Below are 20,519 nucleotides of genomic sequence, written 5' to 3' on the forward strand. Positions count from 1 at the left end.
TCAGTGTCAGACAAGAGAGTATCGGACACTGACATTCTCTTTTATGTATGCGAAAATATGCATAATTAAAATAAGTATAAAAAAATATTTTAATCAATATAACAAAGTATTTGATGTGCAATAAGATGTAAAATATTTCCACTAAGTACCCAATGCAGCTTGAAATTAAAATTAATTTTAAATGTTTAATTTATACAAAATGTGTATATTAAAATATATAAAAAGTGAAGTTAAAAGGACAAGAATATTTCATATACATAGATCAAGCATGCATTTGAATTTAAATAAACAAAAATGCTACTGTTAAGAGGTTTATTGTTAGACAACTGTCATGCTGAGCTTTTAAAATAAACCTGTCACATCCTTAAGGATTTAAATAAAAAGTGAAATTATGGCAATAACAATACAATGACCAATCAAACCTTAATGAGATTTTAAAAGTACATCCTTACCGTTGTTAAGAAATCCTAAATTCTTCATTCTAGAATCAAAACATTGCTCTGGCCCTAATAGATAGAAACTCTGATTTACATTATATAAACACTGAGGGGAGTTTTTTTTTTTTTTTTTTTTTAATATCCTGCATAACATGTTTGTACCTTAACAAGTTTGCTAGTAAGATATTAGATAAATATATAAAAGTATTTAAAATGACATTGTAATAAACAAGGAAAAGCTTCAATTACAAATCTGATCTAGATACGATAACATTTTCTTGTATTGGTGTGTAAAATGGCAAATTACAGATTTTATCATTCTTTTACACAATTGTTAGTTACATATGATTTAAAAATAATGCTTTTCTAAGGATGTCTGACAGCAAATGGAACTCACACATTTCTTCCACAGTATCACAATATATAACAGGATATTGTTATTCTTGGCATTCTTTTTCTTATGACTATTATTATACAATAAAGTCCTATTTTAGATAACGAGCAAATTGAAATGAGCAAATTATTCATAATTAATCGTTATGTAAACGCCAACTCGTGCTCATCCAAATCCTCTGAAAACCACCCCCCAAAAAACCACATTAATTACATTCTTTACAGCTTCGACGTGTGGTCTTGGCACTGACCACACTAAGGCTGTTTCCTGTGAGAACATGAATTGTCTGGGAAGAGCTGCCTGCCAGATTTGGGGCTGGGACTGGTAATGGACAGAAGCTTCAGTCTTGAGCTGCCCAGCGGAGACTCTTCTGAAGTGGTTTGCTGGAGAGAAGATGACAGAATGTTATGCACATTCAGCCAAAATCCTTCAGTATAGGACTTACATTTCCAATAATACCACATGGACATTATATATTATACATTTTGAAAATAATTTGCAATGAATTTTATAATATTAAACAAAGATCTGACACATCATCCAATTAAAATGATTATTTCTGCATATTCAATTGAGTGTTTGATGATACATGGACAACTGTTTGCACTTTTTATTTCATTGCTTTGCTGCATCTTATGTAATTTATATTATATTCGTGTAAATACATTATTTTTTCATCATTGCACAATTATAATGTCACTGCACCAATGTACATGTGGCAAGTAAAGCTTATTGAGATCTTCATCTATTAAACAGTTAGAAATTATTATTTTTGTAATCACAGTTACATGACGACACATTTTTTGTTGATCATTTCCAGATGTTCTAGTGCATCCATTACCTTTGGTTGTTTAGTTGGTGTAGAGCAGATGTCTAAAGGGATAACCCGTTTAGAACCCCTACTGCATTCATTTGAGGGAGAGCTGACCTCTTCTAACAATGGTGCATTATCAACATGATTGGATAATTCGAATGCATTTTCATTGTGCACTTTGCTTGGCTCATCGCAACTGTCCATAGGCGACCAAGAGTAGGTTTGAGTGAATGCTACATCATCTTGTAAACAGATATCGTTTGATGTTTGATAGCTTCGTTCATTTTCATCTTCATAAAGGTGGTGTACAAATGAAGGTCTGGAGAGCTTCGAGTGGTGGCGACTAGGGGTCTGCGAGGCCACTGGTGTGGACTGTGAAGGGCCGAAACCGTGGTTCACAGGAGTTTCTATTTGAGTCTGACTGAAGGCAGACTGAGTCAACAAGACTTCAGGACCTTGCTGGGAAACTACGTTCGTGACGAAGCGGCACAATCGTGTGTTACGGGGGATGATCCATCTCTTGATGGCTTCTTCTAGATCACCCTCTCTACCCACCACATAAACACGCTTCTGACCGCGTGTTACTGCAGTATATACGTGCTGCCAGTTTTGAGCAGTGCTGTCTCCAAGAACGTACACAATTGTTTCGGCCTCTGAGCCCTAAAGTGAGAAAAACAAAGAGCTGCATGAAGCTGAAACAAATGCTGATGTCAGTTGTGAATGGGGCCATAAATTAACACAAAGGATCAGTACCTGAAAGGTGTGAATGGTTCTTGCCCAAGCATGGCGCAGTTTACACTCTCTCTGTAGCTCCCTGTAGCTACAAGTGACCACACATCCATTGTCATCATCTAGTGTCAGGTAGCGCATGATTTTACGTCCGTTTTCCTCATCCTCTTTAGTCACATCCTGTGATTGATGTACAATAACAATGGCAAGTTAAATTAATCAATAATTACTCATGTACTTACTTAAAACTAAGCATTTAGAATTTAAAAAGAATTTAAAAAAGACTTTTTTCTATTTCTCCAGCCATAATTTGGGGATTATTAAATGAAAACATATATAAATTGCTAAATAAATAATCAGTACAGCTTCAATGAAGAAAATTTCCCCATTGCACAGTCGCTTTTTCTTCTCTTTCGTCTGTTTATTTTGAGTCTGATTTCCAGCATCATCATGGGAAGACCGCGCGCTGTTTTGTTCAGCTCTGGCAGTATCAAAGGAAGTCACTACTTCGTTCTTCTTCTCATGGTCTGTGACATAGCCATTCTTAGTGCAGCAAACTTTATCTTTTGGTTGAAAGTTCATTTTGTTTTTGGAAGTCCTGAAATGAATGAAACTGAATATTAACACCAAAATATTTGCTAAAAACATGACCTATAAAGCTGTAAAAAAAATGTAAAATGTTTATATTAACAAAAAAGTAAGTGTCCTACTTATTTAGTTATAAGAAAAGGAATAACTTCTATTCACACACCTTGTAATATGATTAGAATAATGTTTACAACAAAGCTCATTGATCAACTCGCAGTCCTTTCTGTGAAGAGTAAGAACAGCAATTTTAGCCTCAGGGACAACATTTGCTGAAAAAGATTCTCAGCATAGTGTGACAAAGTGTAATCGGTCTTACCTCCTGAAAGCCACAAACTGTGATAATTTATGATCCTCCAGTCCAGGACCTTCCTGAAGTAAGAATGTAATGGCATCCTGGAGGTCTATGCAGCAAAATATGATTAAATAAACTTCAAATACAGACTTTTTGCCCATTATAGTGAATTTGTAACATTACACCACATCCAATAATGTTCGGCAAGAGCTTTTGTTATTGTAATTGCAATAAACTTGCACCGAAGTGCTTGTGGGGAGTGAAATGTATTGAAGATGGCTGTCTAGCTTCTGGATTGATTGACTGATCTCAACCCAAGGTGTCGAATGATTCACAGATGACAGGAAGTGTGTTTTCAGGAACTATCATTTGAAAACCTGCAATATGCTAGACATACAGTAACCAATATGTGATCTAAGTGTGTTTCTTTTGTTATTCTGATTGCACGGGCCGTCAGGTTCACACCTTTGATGCATGAGCAATTGATGTGCTTCTGAGGCACAGTCACAGTGTAATTACCACACATCATTCTACAGTCCCAGCTTATAAAAACAAAGTGTTATAAAAAGAATAAATGCACTGAAAAACATCCAAAATGTTCACATATTTCATAATTGCTCACTTACCAAATCTATCATTTTCACCACAGATTTGGACAAAAATGAACCTTTTGTCAGATGGCACTTTGGAAGGTCTCATCATGTTTACAGTGGCATCAAACTCCAGAGGACTGTAATGTCTTTTTATACCCATCTCTGAGATGCTGAAAGTTTATGGAAATGACAACAGTATAATTAATAAAGGTTTGAGTCCATATCAAACAAACACACACACACAGCAGTCTGCGAACCAAAAAGGAACTAAAATGAGGAAGATTGTATTAATTCATATAACCCTATAAAACATTTAAGAATTCAAACTATCTGCTCACACTCCAGCGTTTTTGACGATGAGCTCAGACTCAGAACGATGGTTGGTCCGCATCTCAATGGCCCACCGGACCTTCCTGAGACCTGTAAACAGATCGTACAGTGTGTTTCCAGGCTCAATGCTGGGCAACTGTCTCACATCACCTGCAGAGACAAATAAATGTTTTTGCTTGTTTAATAGTAATACAAGAAGGTACTTAAGCTATAGAATAATGATGCCAATAAAATGCATTGCAAATAAACCCTAAAAAAAAGTATTATGCATGCAATATGCCTTTACCCAAAAGGATGAACTTCTGGAGTTCTGCGTGTTTGGTAAGCATGCTGAGAATAGAGTGCAGGATCTGAACAGACACCAAGCTCCCCTCGTCGACCACCAGCACACGCACCTTCGAGAACTTCCATGCCGCAGGATTTCCACTTCCATCTTTTTTTGTGTTCATGAAACTCCATAAAACCTAAAAAAATTGGGATTTTTTTGTGTAATATATGTAACTAATACAAGGTATTTATAGCAACTGAAACACATGTTAAATGTAAATGCTGTTTAAAAATCAAGAAATATTAAGTAGTATTACGTTATGTACTGTACATGTAACATTATGTTATGAAATTCAATGTTCCACTGTAAAAACAAATGTAATACAATAATTAACATTAAGTTCTGATATTTTACGTAATGTTTATGGCATATAATGCTGCAAAATACTATGTAAACTTGTTATGTTTAAGTTAGTAAAGTTATATTATTATTAGTATTACTATATTATGACATTTTATGTAATATAATGTAAAGTTTAAGACATGTAACATCATTAAAATTGTATGCAGCTGTGAAATACAAAGTTGTATGTAAAGTTGTTATGACATGTTATGTAGTGTAAATATATGTTAACTTGTGTGTATATTGTTATGTTGTGTAAAATTGTTTATATAACACTATGTTATTAAATGTTATGTTGCAGAAGAAATTAAAAGTCATGTAAAGTTGTATCTAGTGTATTATTTTAATCCTTATGTTTGTATGTAATTTTTAAGTCATGTAAGGTTATATCAGGAAATTCAATGTAATGTAAAGTTATGTTAGGTTACACAGACTATACCTGGTGCATAGTATAAGCAGTGAAACCAGTTCTCTTGGTGAGAAGTGAAGCAGCTCTTCCTGTAGGAGCAGTGAGGAGAACCTCTACAGGCTTTTCATCACGGTCACTACTTTCATCTTTTTTCTCCTTGTGAACATCTGAGAGCAGACCATTACTGGACCCCTGAGAGTCATTCTGAAAGTCCTCACAGGCCTTCAGCACCTCTTCTCTGTCACTTGTCTGTTGCTCCATGGCCGCCTTAAACACCAGGCTGACCACTGTGGTCTTCCCACAACCCCCCTTCCCACTGATCACAGTCACCGGGTTGGCGCACATCATTTCTGCTGCTCGTACTTGATCGGGGTCTAACTCTATAGTTGAGGGATCAATGTCAAAGTTAGTGGAGTCATTTGAGGAGTCTGAGTCTGAAGTTACACTTTCCTCCTTAATAGTGAGCTTTATAATTTCACAGGACTGAGAAGAATCACATGTTGTAATTGCTCCATTTTGGTGGACCACGCTTGAAGTACCAGGCTGAGGAAACGCCAGATCCATCTGCTCAACCTTAACCTCCTGAACAATGTCATTTTGTGCTTCTGAGACTGACGTTTTTGCATCAGCCTTAGATTTCTTAGAAAGAGTCATACTGTGGTTTTCCAGGGCCTTCGCCCTTAATCTATCCAGTTGAGCTTCGCGAAGAACCTCTCTCACATCCAAGTGGATCTTCCAGGGGTCTCCCTCAACAAGGCCTCTCAAGCATTCGGCAATGCCTTTCTCGTAGCCGAAGAGGTTCCGAAGTGCCACCCTGTCACCTTCTCTTTTAAGCACCCCCTGCTCCACAAGGAAACTTAAAGCTTCCCAGGTGCCCAGATGTCCCGTCTCATTCGATATATTCTTCTCCAGCAGCTCCCGGTCAGCGTATGTGCTACCAGTGGCTCTGCAGTGTCTTTTCAGTTCTGTATACAACAGCAAGGCATTACGTTGCAGCACAGGGATACTCAAAAATAAATGACAGAGCTTGAAGGCCTCCGTTTGTGCTTCACATCGGACCAGATGTAATTCTTTAAACATGATCTGTTGAAAAATATTAATATTAAACACTAAAAAAAACAATGCAGGAAATAAAGTAAGCTTACGATTTCAAACCAAACCATCAGAGTAGTCATCTTACATAATTGAAGCCCAGCTTCCATACATCAGTTTTAATGAGCTCCTCAAGTTTGGTCAATACATTTGTATCGCTCCCTTCTGTAGTAGTATAATCATCTCGCTCGGAAGTTTCTGGCATTTGTTCCATCCTTCCTTTGTTTATTATGTCCATAAACTGGCCTGGCAGCAATGTCGGTAAGTATTTCATGATTTCAGGGTACAAGCTGGCAACTCGAATGTGTGTCCAAGCCGCTGTTTTGATTAAAGTACATAGACATGATTATGATATCAGTATCACTTTTTCATATTTATTATACATGCAGAAGTGTCTATTTAAGGTTCAGGCATCAGATTAAGCTCTAGAAAGTTACTTCAGGTCTGGTTGTCCCCAGGGTCTTCTGTGTCTTTGTTTTACGACAAAACATGTTTTGAATTTTTGCTAAATGTAATAATTCGTCTAAAAATCACTTCACGTGTTTCATACAAATTATATAAGCAAACATGATATACATTTCCAACCTGAGCGATTGACATTTGACTTGAGCTGTTTAGCCACAGCTTTATTCTCAGGAGATGAATCTTCAAAATCCTGCAGGACGTCCAGCACATTGCCAAGCTCCACACGTCTGTCGTTGGGCAACCACTCCATAAAAAAGTTAACAAAGTCAGGTTCTGCCTCACATGCTTTAAGAAAGAGAGACACAAGTGACCGGCCCTCTGTTCCCAGATCAGTGCGGAGTCTGTAGGAGGGGAAGCCTCTAACAAAATTTTTGTGCCGGCCTTGGCGAATTGTACAGGTGACCTCCCACCAGGGGTCATGGAGGGGAAAACGGCCATCAATCTGATACATCTTATTACCGGCCATGAATGGAACTGCAAAAGAAAATGATAATACATGCATGAGGCATTTTAGTCCCTAAACAAAGAATATATGTATATACACAAAAATAATACAAGTGAGTTCATTTAAAAATAAGCTTCATTATCTTCAAGAAGTGAGAAAATGAAAAGTTGATTTTAACAGAATTTAGACATAATGTTGACTGTACTAAACGCTTTTTTATAGCAACATTATCTGTAATAAGATTAATTTTAACAGTGAAAACTGTAAACAGGCGACTTTGTAACTAAATAACCTTTACATATGATTGTTTTCTTGTAACAGGTAGACTGTAACAAAGGATACCTGTAACAAAGTAAATAATAAACAAATCTATCACTACTTGCTGGTCAGTGATGTGCCATGCTTGTTTCAGTGTTCACAGGTTACTCAAAATATAAAGGTTTACAGCTCTGAAATAAAATAATTCTACAATATAAGAAATTACAATAACAATTTACATTAAGCAAACATGGCTGAAAGTGATAAAATGTCATACAAGATAAACAGTACACGGGAAAAGGCATTATCAAAAACAAAATACAAAGAGTATAACATTTATGTTTTATGGTTAATACTTTTGCCCCCAATTTAACACATAAAAAACGTCCATATGTAAACATTGATACTTTGTTTTCTTATTACAATGAAACAATAGAAACACGGTTTCTATATGTTACCTGCAACCGTGTAAAACGTAAACATGGTTAACGTTACGTGACTAGCAATGTAAACAATAAAAAAATATTTTGTGTATTATCTATCCACAGCTATGTTTACTTGTTAAAACGGTTTATTTTTTTTATTTTTATTTTTTGATCATTTAACAATTAAACAACCAAAGGATAACAAATGTTTGTTGTGTTGTTTTACCTTCTTTTGACGCTACCACGGAAGATTTAAACATGTTTCCCCCAGATGAAACAGAATCCATCTCTTTCATGTCCAGAAACTCGGGCTGTGTTTCCTCTTCTTCATCTTCACTTTCAGAAACATCTTCTTGGTTTGACTGTACAGCGTGTCGTTCGGGTAAAATGTAACCAGTTATGGTTTTTAGTCCAGCGGTGGGACTTTGCAGCGCCATGTATGAAGATTTCGACAGTTCGCGGTTCATTTCTTGACTCGTGAATGTAAACTCAGTGTAAACTGTCAAGATTGGCGCATTACGCCAAAATAAAAGTCCGATCAGTTTATTTGCAGCTTCCTGTCAATGGATTCACTAAATAAGTCAAAAATAAACAAAACTATAAGGCATATATTACAAAATAAAATGCATTTATTCAAGAGTACATGGAAAAAAGAATTTAATTTGTATTTATTAGTTGCATGCAAAACCTATTTTATAACCATAGACTGTATAAAAATATGGACGTAGTGTCCGTGACGTCAACCGTAGACTACTGAAGAGAGTTTTTGAAGCCTAAAGTGTGTAGAGCGGGCCGTCGCCATCTTGGCAGCGCGTCACCGCGCGACTCTCCCGGACAATCAAAAATGGGCAAAAAGGCGGGAGCTAGTTGCTGTAGCCACGCCCACCTAGCGCGACGGCAGTGTCAGCAGCGGCAATCTCCCTGTCACTCAAGTGGCCACGCCCTTAATTATGCAGAACTTTAAGTCTTAATATAATTTAAACGGATGAGTTATAAAAAATTCACCCCCCTCACAGTTGTCATGAAGGGCAAAATGAGCTATTTAGACCAAAATCATTTTTTTGAACCAGGCTGTAAACATGTTTGTTCCTGCTGTAAAGTTGGGCATTTTAACATGGGGAGTCTATGGGACTGACTCCCTTTTGCAGCCAGCCTCAAGCGGCCAGTCGATGAATTGCAGTTTTAGTCACTTCCTTATTGGCCTCACGAGAGAGAGCGGGAGGTTGGCGCTCGTTTATAACATTATAAAAGAAGGTTAAACAAAAACGAAAAAAACCTATATTAAATTACTAATTATATATGTAATTATTATCATTTTATTTCTGGTCCCAAATGTTATCTTTCAATAACCATGACCCGAATATCATGAAAAATATTTTTGGATGACTCGTAACCGCGGGCAACCGCAGGGACCCGCTCATTTTGGATCAACCCGCGCATCACTGACGTGCACATCCCATTACATGCCATTCAGACAAAGTAATAATAATACAAAAATAATAACATAAAAACATGCCATCAAAAACAGTTAGAATATCCAGTCAAAAGTAAAATAGAGAAGATGCAGAGCTGAGAACAAATACGTTATATTGTAATAAAAAGCATAATTCAAGCTTAACACACACACACACACACACAAACTGATCACATGATTAATATTTGATATATTATAATATATTCATATACCTGGGTAAGACAGTGCCACATAATGTCAATAGTATAATAATACAAACGCATTATTAAGACTACCTAATTTCAGAAAGTTAACAATAATAGAAATAAAATTGATTTTATCATTACTGAAAAAGAAATAGTGCAGAGTATTAAATAGTTTTTTTTTTTTTCAAATACAGCATATTTGTTTTAAAGTCAACATCCTGAGACTTTGTATTTGCACTGGTTTGAATTAGATCTTGAATTAGCAATCATCAGGGAAGCTCCTTGCTGTGAGATTTGGGACTTCAGCTTCTGCTTTCCAATGGAGGCTCTTCTGAAGTGGTTTGCTAGAGCAAGCGTAGGCCATAGGTTAAAAACAATATCAATGTACTTTTGATCATTTACAGATGTTTTACTCTGTCACCTTTATTAGTTCACTCTCTGAAGAGAGTGCGAACTGTGCAGGCAGAGCCGGACAGTAACGGAGTACATTAACTTGAGTACAGTACTTAAGTACAATTTTGAGGGATCTGTACTTTACTTGAGTATCATTTTTGGGGAGTACTCATGACTTCACTCAAGTACATTTGAGAGGCAAATATTGTACTCCGCTACATTTCTATCCATAACCGTAAGTACCCGTTACTTCTTCGTTCCCATCCACACTGAGTTTACCCCAATCCGATCTTTTTTTCCTCGTCCCAATGAATATCCGCCTCCACAGGAAACCACAAAACGACTTAGTACACATGCCAGACCAGCATGTGGCGCTGTAATTCTGCCACACAGATACACTTAAATCGGAGAAGAAGACATGGACTTGCTCATAAACCTTGCGCGAAGGACTTTGGTGGTACACAAACGAACATGCAACAATATATTTATTAATCTGTTAATGTTAGTTAATAAAAAGACAATCGTTCAGTGTTTGTTCATGTTTTTGTTGCTGTTACGTGACGTAGCGATGTCTGATTAGAGGCGAGACGTGGGCTGATGACGTCATCGTTTCAGAAAAATATATTCGCCATCCAAACGAAAACTCAAAGGCGGCGTTTTCAAATTTATCCACTCTGGGACCCGGTTTAAAAAAACATTGGTTTCACTTTGCCAAAACGCCGGATTCCGTGTGGACGAAACGCCTATCCGATAAAAATGTGTGCGTATTCACAGAAACGCGTCTCCGTGTGGACGGAAAAAATAAAAGAAGAAGACTTCAGGACATTTGATTGAATTGAAGTACAGTACACACACACACACAGAGTTGTCACACATAGATTGTGTGTGTGAGAATGGTGTTATTAAGCTGAAAGTATTTTCTCCTGCCTTTGCCTGTATGTCAGTGTGAGAGGAAGGGGCTTAATACCGTCACTCAAATGAGCTGAATTTGATTTTTCCTTCTTTGTACACTGACCTAAACACAGCTGATTAGCTGATTTTCTTTAATCATTATTATTTTCTCTTCTATGCTGCGTGTATAACACAGTCAGGTTCAGAGGTGTGTGTCAGAACATTGCTAAATTGCCTTCTTTGCTGGTTTAGGTTTATTGATTTGATTGATGAAAAAAAAACATAGGAACTCACATGTACACACAATTGTTAGCTAAATTTTCTTTTCTGATATTACACATTAATGTAAGCTGAGCATTTGCTTTGATATTCTTGAGTATGTGGTGTGTTTAACACAGTCAGGTTCAAATGTGGGTGCAAAAAATTCATTAAAACTCTAGCAGAGGTTTGTCAGAGCGTTGCCATTGTGCTATTGCCTTGTGGGCAAGTAAGAAATGTTAAATAAAGCAACATGGTAAAAAGATGAAAATGACTTGATTTTACTTTCAATTCCTTTTACATTGTCCAAGGTATTAACATTTTTCATAACTCCATGTAGGACATTTCTGTACATAATAGAAAGCACTGTTTCAGTAGTAATGCAATATTTAGAAAATGTACTCTTGTACTCAAGTACTTTTAAAAACAAGTACTTCAGTACTTTTACTGAAGTAGACATCTGACTGTAGTACTTTTACTTGTACTTGAGTAAAATTTAGCAAGTAGTATCTGTACTTTTACTCAATTTATAAAGCTGTGTACTCTGTCCACCTCTGTGTGCAGGTTACCTCCCACCATGGATCACAAAGGTAAAAATGGCCCTTAACCTTGTATGTCTCATTATTAGCCATGAATGACACTGCAAAAGATGAAAATCATGTACAATGGCAACAAGCTTAGTCTCTCTTTCAGGACTGAGATGCAACAGTGGCATAATTTAACATCTAACAATGTAAAATTTGTTACTTTTACCTGTAAAAGTGTACAATCTAAATATAATAACTTATGTGCTGTTTCTATACGCATAGGAGAACTAAGCAGTTATAGGGCACCACCAAACTGTTTTATTGATAAATTTGCGGTGCAGCGGTGAAAATAAGTTTCTGTCCGCGTGTGAGCGTGCGTGCATGTCTGGACTGTGTGTGCATCCATAACCTACATGGAAACTTTGGAAATAGTTTGCCATTTTTACCCTATTGTTTGTTTTATTTATTTGCTCAATATCTTTTGAGATTTTGGTTCTCTTACTGTTGTAGATAGCCCACAAAGGAAAAAAATATCTCTTCATTGTGTTTGGGCCCACTGACCCGGCCCCTTAGTGCGGGGCACGGTTGACCAGGACTAAGTAACTACAATTAAGTAACTAGTTATTATTTAGTTATTTAGCATTGATAATGTTCAAATGTAACCGATTTTAAAACAACTCTGATAGGCGAAACCACCACACATTTATGATGTTACTATGGCAGTCGAAAGACTTCAGACAAAAGACTGCAATGTGAATATATATTTAATTTAGCCAAAATTTGTAGTTAGGAGACAAATGGGTTAAAACAGCATATAGCTGCTTAGAAAGTTGGCCTGTTTATTAGTAAGCCTTCTTTGGAAGCCGGTACGGAGAACTTGACCTCCTTCATGTCCAAAAATTCTGTCTGTATTTCCTCTTCTTCATCTTCATTTTCTACATTATCATCCTCCTTGTTTGGTAAAATGTAACCAGTTATGGTTTGTTCAAACAAGGTACTATGTGAATCAGATCTGCGCCACCTCACAGCCAAATATTCCCACAGTAAAAGTCTCCATAAAGTTTCATTACAGAACATTTTACATTATTTTTAAAACTTGTACATACATAGATTAGATCAAATCAAAAGCCCCTTGTCTTTCTCAATTAATCCAGTCGTCAAAAACAAACTTACAGAGAGCTTCACTGAAGCATGGAGATTTGTAGGCTTTATGAGGAAGTGGGAACACGGGGAAGTGTTTGGGATAAACGTGGTGTGAGATAAATAATAAATAATTGCTTTAACGAATTACAAAGAAGTAACAGGCTAAAATATTATCTACACCCTTCAGAGTGACGGTAGTTGCAGGTCTGCAAGATATATTGTGGTTAATATTTGCAATGAGTTTTGCAGCATCCACACATCCATTTTTTATCTCCTTGTTAATGTTAAAAACTCAGTTTGTAAATAAACCATGTATGTATATAAGCAGATAAATATAGAAATACTATTAAAATATCTTTATATATTTTTTAAAGCAGCAAAAAAAAAAAAACATTCAAATAAAATGAGCTAAACACTCCCCACTGCTGATAAAAATCCCAGAGTTAGTTTTTTTGTGAAGATATCCAACCTATTGCTGAATCACTCTGATTTTAGCGAAAGAAGCTCTTCGGTTTTTATTAACCCCTGGTTGTACAGATGTATTTGATTCCTTATTTTCTCTTTTGCTGGATTTGTGAAGACATTCTGAGAGGGCTGGGCATCATCATCTGAAAAAGAAAAATACTGGATATTACTTCCGAACCTGCTTGAACATAATTTAGTTTGTACTGACAAAGAAGTTTGACACTTCCTAGACAGATTTCTCAGTGAATGCTCCCTGGACTCTACTTGCCTAAAGTTACGTATAAAATAGACTGACTGAAGCCATTGGCACAGCAGTCCTCACACCCCTGCGCTTCGGTTCCAGTGCTACAGCTGCACTCCACAGGCCAGCTCCCATATAAGTCCAGGCGAGCTGCAGAGTCTGACTGCAGACTTTGTGATGCTGAGACCACTCTGTCATTTTCCTGAAGACATTCCCTAAGGGAATGCGACAAGTCGTGACCTCCAACACTCAAGAAAGTGACCTCCGACTGGCTGCACTCGCAGGGCTCTGCGAGATTGGCAACTCTGTGAGGTTGCGGTTCCTCCGGTGGGCTGTACATTTCATCAACTTCAATGGGGAAGCTTAAATATGGACTGCGGCCATTGTATGGCTGTTGAAGAGGGACTGTATCATCTAGAGTGTGCGGCTGGTCCTCTGGCAGTGCAGGCATGGGAAGAAGTTGGCTTAGTCTCTGAAGCACCTGAAGAGGAATAAAATAAAGTTTATATAAGTTCATATATGTACATGTTTGCATAAATGAGAATATTTACAAACCGTTTCCATGCTCGGCCTGACTCGCATTTTGCTGCCGGTGCACTCTAATCCGATTCGGAGCAGACAAAGTGCCACAGCAGCAGGCCAGTGCTCAACTTTGGGATCTAAAAACCGCAGACAGGCATCCACAGAGCCTTTTTCCTCAAACTCTGAATGCAGTACATCTCTCTAAAGAAATGCAATGGCATTAAATAGTGAAAGGCAAAGTTGCGTTATAAATTACATTCAAGGGATAGTTCACTCAAAAATGAAAATTCTGTCATTAATTACTCACCATCATGTCGTTCCAAACCCACAAGACTTTTGTTCATCTTCGGAATACAAATTAAAGGTCCCGTTTTTTGTGCTTTTTTGAAGCTTTGATTTTGTTTACAGTGTGCAATATAACATGTGTTCATGTTTCACGTGTAAAAAAAACTGTATTTTTCAAACAATTCACCTATCTGTATACCGCTGTTTTCACTGTCATAAAAACGGGCTGATGACATCCTTGTTCTATCCGTGATTGGGCTAGTTTTGAGAAGCAAATGGGCAGGAGCATGTGCTGGAGATGTACTTATAATCACAGGAGCGTTTTTACTGACGAGATGCGCATGAAAATTGCATTCGTTTTTTTGCACAGCCCTAACATCTAGTTAACAAAGCTAAACAGCGTTGCCCTTTGTGTAATAAGTTACAGAAACTGTTAAACGCACCAACTTAAATAAAATACACTTACCGGTTGTGTTCCATAATCAACGCCTTCTCCATACAAAGAGGGAACTGCTCCATCTTTCAGGAATAATCTTTGTGCGAATCCGGCATTAAACTGATTGAGATTGAGGAAGTTGTCCTCAGCAAAATATGCTGCACATAGTTTTACATGTGGATTATAATTTTAGGGAACCGAGTTAAACATAAATTGTAACCATTAATCTCCAAGTACAGCGTCCCTGGGAAGGCCAAACAAAGGTGATTGGACTCCGAGATGAAAATAACAGCGTTTTTTCTCTGTCGGAGCGCAATAAGACCACGCCCCCCTGTTTGTGTATTCATGTGGGTGGAGGTTAGTCAAAAAACTGTTTTAGTGACGTCATTCCTGCAGGAACTAGGGCTGTAGTCCAAACGGGTCGTTTTTTGTAGGCGAATTCTGTTAAATAAAATATCTCGCTTGGCATTGAACTTTTAGCTTTAGAATTTTACAGATATTATTTATACTCTAACAAGAACATTACACACTAACTAAAGTTTAAAACATGGGATCACGAAGAAGGGGACCTTTAAGATTTTTTGGATGAAATATCTTAAAGTACCACATTCAAGACCCAGAAAGGTAGCAAAGACATTGTTAAAATAATCCATGTGACCTCAGAGGTTGTTATGAAGCTACAAGAATACTTTTTGTGCACAAAGAAAACAAAAAAAATATTTTTCCAACAATTTCTTCTCTTCCGTGCCAGTAAAGTGGCAGTGAACACGTTCACGACAGTACCATGACTATTTTAACAATGTCTTTACTACCTTTCTGGTCCTTGAACGTGGTAGTTGCATTGCTGTCTATGCAGGGTCAGAAAGCTCTCTGGTTTTATCAGAAATATCTTAATTTTTGTTCTGAAGATGAAAATAGGTCTTATGGGTTGAAACAACATCAGGGTGAGTAATTAATAACATAATTTTCATTCTTGGGTGAACTATCACTTTAATTTAAAGTATTAAAAGTATCAAAAGATTTAAAAAAAAAACTCAAATGTAAAAAAAAAAGTAATTAAATAATAAAGTATACAAATAAAATGTAAAGACAATAGTAATGGTAATATTGATCATTAACTAATATTACAATTTAAAAATTTAATTTAAAAATAAAAAGGTAGTAGTAATAATTTTCATTTTAATATATTTTAAAATGTCACTTATTTCTATGATCATTACTCCAGTCTTCAGTGTCACATGATCTGTCGATCATTCTTATATGCTGATTTGGTGCTCAAGTTTCTTGTGTGTGTGTGTATATATATATATATATATATTAGGGTCAGATATTTGTAAAATTTATTTATATGAACACTTTAATGATATAATATGTTTGTATTGTTTTGGCAAGTCATTTTTTTTATTCCTCAAGTAGGTTCTTACCAAAAACAGGCTTTTTCCTGACTCTTGTTTCACCTTCTGTCCAGTACATGTCTCTAATATAACCTACAAGCATAAAAGATTTATTTTAAAGAAATTGGACAAGTCATGACAGGCCAGTAATAAATGAGAAAGAAATGTTAATGGCCAGTATTCTGCAGCTGCATCACTAGCCTTAAAATGTAGACATAAATCTTTATTTGTTAAAATTTTATCTGGCTCCGGATATAATTTTTTTAACAGGATGCTGCGCTCACCATGCCAATGCTGTACACGTCAAGTTTGACTGACAGCTTGCCATCACGGATGTACTCCTCTGGGAGATAGCCAAGGTTGCTATGAGAGGCTGTATCCATGACAATAGTGCAGCTCTGGTCGACAGAGTGAGGTCTGAGACGAGCTAACCCGAAATCTGATAATTTGGGCTGCAGGTGCTCATCCAAAAGTATGTTTGAACTGTGAACACAACACAACACAAGCTTATTTCAAAGCATCATCGTCACTGGACATCTAGAAGCTGCAGCTATGGCTTCACATTCACACCTCGTGATGTTTCCACAAATAACCATGCAAGGTTGTGCTGTGTGTAGATGGTTGACTGCCTTTGCGGTGCCTTCGATGATGTTCAGCCTTTCCTGCCATGATAGAGGCCTCTGAACTTCCTGTCACAAGAGTAGTAAACACTATGAAATCTTCAACTTTAGACTGCTATGATGAAATAGTTACAGTTTACTGGCAGATGATTTACCTCATGAAGCCTATGGAACAGTGATCCGTTATGAAGGTACGGATAAACTAAATAAAAGCTATCTGCTTCTGAAAAGCTGCCCCATAACTCCAAGATATTAGGATGCTGGTAGCTAAGCAAACAAAAATGAGATTAATGAAAAAAAAAAAAAAGACAAACACCATTTGAATAGTTTGATCATTTGGAATATGATCAAGCAACCATTTACTGAACCTACAGTTGTAGAACTTCAACTTCTTTGGTGAATTTTTCCCACATTGCCTTCCAATGAGCTTTGTTTCCCTGTTAAAATAATACAAAACGTGATCAGCATAATATACGTATGTGAAATCAGATATTTATTAGTTAAGACCTGTAGAAAACCTTTCAAAGCAAAACATGTTTCCCCATTCCCCAATACTTTGTACATTAGTAGTAGTAGTAGAAGTAGTATGTTCTGGTATTTCATTATATTATTTTATTATTAATATAGAACAATTGCCAGAAAAGAACATACAATAATAGAATGAAAGAAGAACATAGTAATGATAATGATAAATAGTTTGTATAATGGTCGTTTTTATTGTATTGTTTTATTATTCATATATATATATATATATATATATATATATATATATATATATATATATATATATATATATATATATATATATATATATATATATATATATATATATATATATATATATATATATATATATATATATATATATATATATATATATATATATATATATATATATATATATATAGAACAACTGCCAGAAAAAAACACAATAATAGAGGGGCAGAATAATTTAATAATAATAAACAACACACAATAATAATGGTAAATTCGAATGGCCTATTCATGTAAAAAAGGTATGTGACATTCAACACTAGTTCTGTACTTGCTCTGTGCACAATTTGTAAAAAAAAAAAAAAAAGATATTAATAGGGATATTAATAGACCATGACCTGTTTAAAAACTTTCACAGCAAAGGACCTGTTTCCCCATTTTCCGCAGTAGACCTCAGCGAATGCACTTGCACTGATTTTTAAGTCCTGGTGGAAATGTCTCGTTCCCTCTAACACGTCAGAATATGTGATGAAATACTTCTGTTTTTCATCTGAGAAGGACAGACAAATAAGATTTAATCTCATATCCTTATGAAACCACAGAGAGTAGAAATTAAAATTTTCAGATAATATCTATAAAGACAGCTACAGTAAGTACTGAATACAGCCACACGTACAATAATGCTTACTGACGCAAACACAGTGAAGGTCAATTTTGAATGCACTTGTATAAATTACCTTTAACAGACACAGACTCTGGGTTAAGAGGTGAGATTTGACAGGAACCCTCAGTGTTTGGCATATGCTGATTAAAAAATGAAAAATGCAACATACAGGGTGAATGTGAAAACATAATATCTAAACATAATGTGACTAAATAAGTAAAATCACAACTGCTGACTTAGCGACTGCACATAACACACCTAAACCAGAACAAAGTCAAGCATTTGACCAGTATCTACGTACTTTAAAAATCTGTAGGTTGATAAGATAAAAAAAAAATAATTACCATGGAGAAGCGATTGGGCGAGGATGACTTCAGCATGTAGGAGTCTAGAAAAGAATTAAATATGTTTGGTTAAGGTTCGTTATACAGTGGTTTTGTAGAATTATCACTAGCAGTTTCATTAAAGGCTGTGTGCCAATTAATTGTGGTTTTGCGGGTGATAGGATTGTTAGAAATGCACTGTGATTTACATGCACAGCTGTGTTATTTAGATCATGTTTTGTTTTGTTTTACTACAGTAAACGTAATATTTCAGTTCGTCAGGTTCCTCTTTAAATTACAATTTACTTTATAATATTGCTATATGGTATAGATACTGTAGCTTCTATGACTTAAAAGTCATGGCCTAGTGGTTAGAGAGTTTGACTCCTAACCCTAGGGTTGTGGGTTGGAGTCTCGGGCGGGCAATAACATTACTTAGGTGCCCTTGAGCAAGGCACCGAACCCCCAACTGCTCCCCAGGCACCGCAGCATAAATGGCTGCCCACTGCTCCGGGTGTGTGTTCACGGTGTGTGTGTATTCACTGCTGTGTGTGCACTTTGGATGGGTTAAATGCAGAGCACGAATTATGATGATGGGTCACCATACTTGGCTGAATGTCACTTCACCTTCTTTTTTTTTACTTAAAAAACGAAGCTAAAAAGAGGCAGTAAAATGTAAACAGTCCCTACAATAGTTTCTACCTATAAAAAAAATAGTTTCAACTTAAAATAATGTTACCTTACTGACTAAATATTTTAAATTTTGTCAACTTGAAATTGCATGTTACTTAATGTAAGGTAAGTGACAACTTGGATATTTTAGTTGACATTCAGTCAGCAAGGTAACAAATTATTTTAAGGGGTTTTTTTTCTATTTTTTTTAAAGTGTAGTTACTTAGTAACCACTACTAATAAAACAATAAATGTAACTATTTCTGCCATTTTTAATTTTTATTTATTTATTTGCAAATTACTGTCTACAATAACTAGTGTAGCTATTTTGGCATAGATAACAGTTAGCATGGTACTAGACATTTTCGCAGAATTAGAGTCTTACGATGAAGTTGTTACCTTGTGATTGGAAAAGACTCCTGGCTCGAGCGTGACCCATCTCATCCAGAACCTTCAGCAGATCCCCTACAGTTTTATTCTGCTGGGCCCACAACCACATGAGCTCTTGGCTTGGACTTTTCCCAGCAGCCACATACATTTCAATGCATCTCACTTCCAGCTGACTGGGAAGGATGCGAGTAGCTGTGAGCAATCAAACGGTGATAAAGAACAGGTAAAAAATAATATCATATATAATATATAATATATAATCTCAGTTGAAAACATCTGGCTTAAACTGTCTGGATTTGTAGCTGGTCCAAGCTGATCAATTTGAAAGCCAACCTTAATAGATAATTAAGACAACCTAGATAATGACTAGTCTAGACCAACTAATGACCAGTTATAATTAACAGCGTTCAAAAAAAAAAAGCATTTTCCATGGGCTATTTAATATTAACACATTTCCACATTTAAGAAATACAGAGTAATTACTAAGAAAGCCATAGTTGAACTTCATAGTTACAGATAACGGTCGGTCGTACGAAGTTATAACGGTAAAGTGCGTTTTGTGTTTTTGTTTTTTACCTAAAGCTCTCCACCCCAGACCGTCGACCCCGCTGTCCATCAGTCTACAGAAAGACCCCATCAGCACCGGCGGGACGTCGAAGAGGAACGTCGACGTGTCTATTTTAGCTGACATGATACGCTAGTTTTGACGATACAGGAGTGTGAAGTTCGACTAGACTGAGATGTTCCCGTCCTTTCATGACTCTACATTGCTCTCTTGTGTTGACCATAGACAACTCTTGCTACAACACGGAAATCCCCAAACCCCACCTACTTCCTCTAAATAATTTGACTATTACGCTCAACTCAATATTTGCTCGTGTTAGAAAGGTGACAACCCATAGAAACAAAACAAAACACACTCAAAAATCCAGCAATTAACTCTGGCAAATAATTAATACATAATGTATTTATATAATGATT

General features: G+C 36.3%; 2 protein-coding genes across 2 annotated transcripts; both read right to left on the bottom strand.

Annotated features, from left to right (window-relative positions):
- Positions 1-298: 298 nt before the first annotated feature.
- On the bottom strand, positions 299-8,477 carry helb (helicase (DNA) B). The gene is made up of 13 exons (XM_059510996.1): positions 8,168-8,477; positions 6,934-7,287; positions 6,437-6,666; positions 5,287-6,339; positions 4,464-4,641; positions 4,186-4,327; positions 3,881-4,017; positions 3,279-3,363; positions 3,126-3,185; positions 2,738-2,972; positions 2,399-2,554; positions 1,673-2,305; positions 299-1,214 (listed from the first exon to the last, which is right to left on the bottom strand). The coding sequence occupies exons 1-13, from the start codon at positions 8,406-8,408 to the stop codon at positions 1,086-1,088; spliced, it is 3,633 nt and encodes a 1,210-aa protein (XP_059366979.1). The 5' UTR covers positions 8,409-8,477; the 3' UTR covers positions 299-1,085.
- A 4,268-nt stretch (positions 8,478-12,745) lies between these two features.
- Positions 12,746-20,312, bottom strand: irak3 (interleukin-1 receptor-associated kinase 3). The gene is made up of 13 exons (XM_059510997.1): positions 20,115-20,312; positions 19,548-19,730; positions 18,498-18,541; positions 18,227-18,293; positions 17,888-18,039; positions 17,148-17,212; positions 16,931-17,042; positions 16,726-16,844; positions 16,440-16,638; positions 16,186-16,248; positions 14,074-14,241; positions 13,546-13,999; positions 12,746-13,420 (listed from the first exon to the last, which is right to left on the bottom strand). Exons 1-13 carry the CDS (start codon positions 20,227-20,229, stop codon positions 13,293-13,295), a joined length of 1,869 nt encoding a protein of 622 aa, XP_059366980.1. The 5' UTR covers positions 20,230-20,312; the 3' UTR covers positions 12,746-13,292.
- Positions 20,313-20,519: the final 207 nt, after the last annotated feature.

Source organism: Carassius carassius, chromosome 26 (assembly GCF_963082965.1).
Source record: "Carassius carassius chromosome 26, fCarCar2.1, whole genome shotgun sequence".
Taxonomy (NCBI): Eukaryota; Metazoa; Chordata; class Actinopteri; order Cypriniformes; family Cyprinidae; genus Carassius; species Carassius carassius.

Bases quoted from the DNA above. Each gene is read 5' to 3' on its own strand.
- helb (XM_059510996.1), bottom strand. From the start codon at position 8,408: ATGAACCGCGAACTGTCGAAATCTTCATACATGGCGCTGCAAAGTCCC. The intron at 3,364-3,880 runs GTAAGTGAGCAA...TTTGCTGCATAG, and splicing joins TGGTGAAAATGATAGATTTG to ACCTCCAGGATGCCATTACA. The intron at 2,555-2,737 runs GTACTGATTATT...CATCAATCACAG, and splicing joins AAATTTTCTTCATTGAAGCT to GATGTGACTAAAGAGGATGA.
- irak3 (XM_059510997.1), bottom strand. From the start codon at position 20,229: ATGTCAGCTAAAATAGACACGTCGACGTTCCTCTTCGACGTCCCGCCG. The intron at 17,213-17,887 runs GTCATGGTCTAT...TTATTTTAACAG, and splicing joins CTGTGAAAGTTTTTAAACAG to GGAAACAAAGCTCATTGGAA. The intron at 16,249-16,439 runs GTGAGCGCAGCA...TTATGCTTGTAG, and splicing joins ACGTGTACAGCATTGGCATG to GTTATATTAGAGACATGTAC.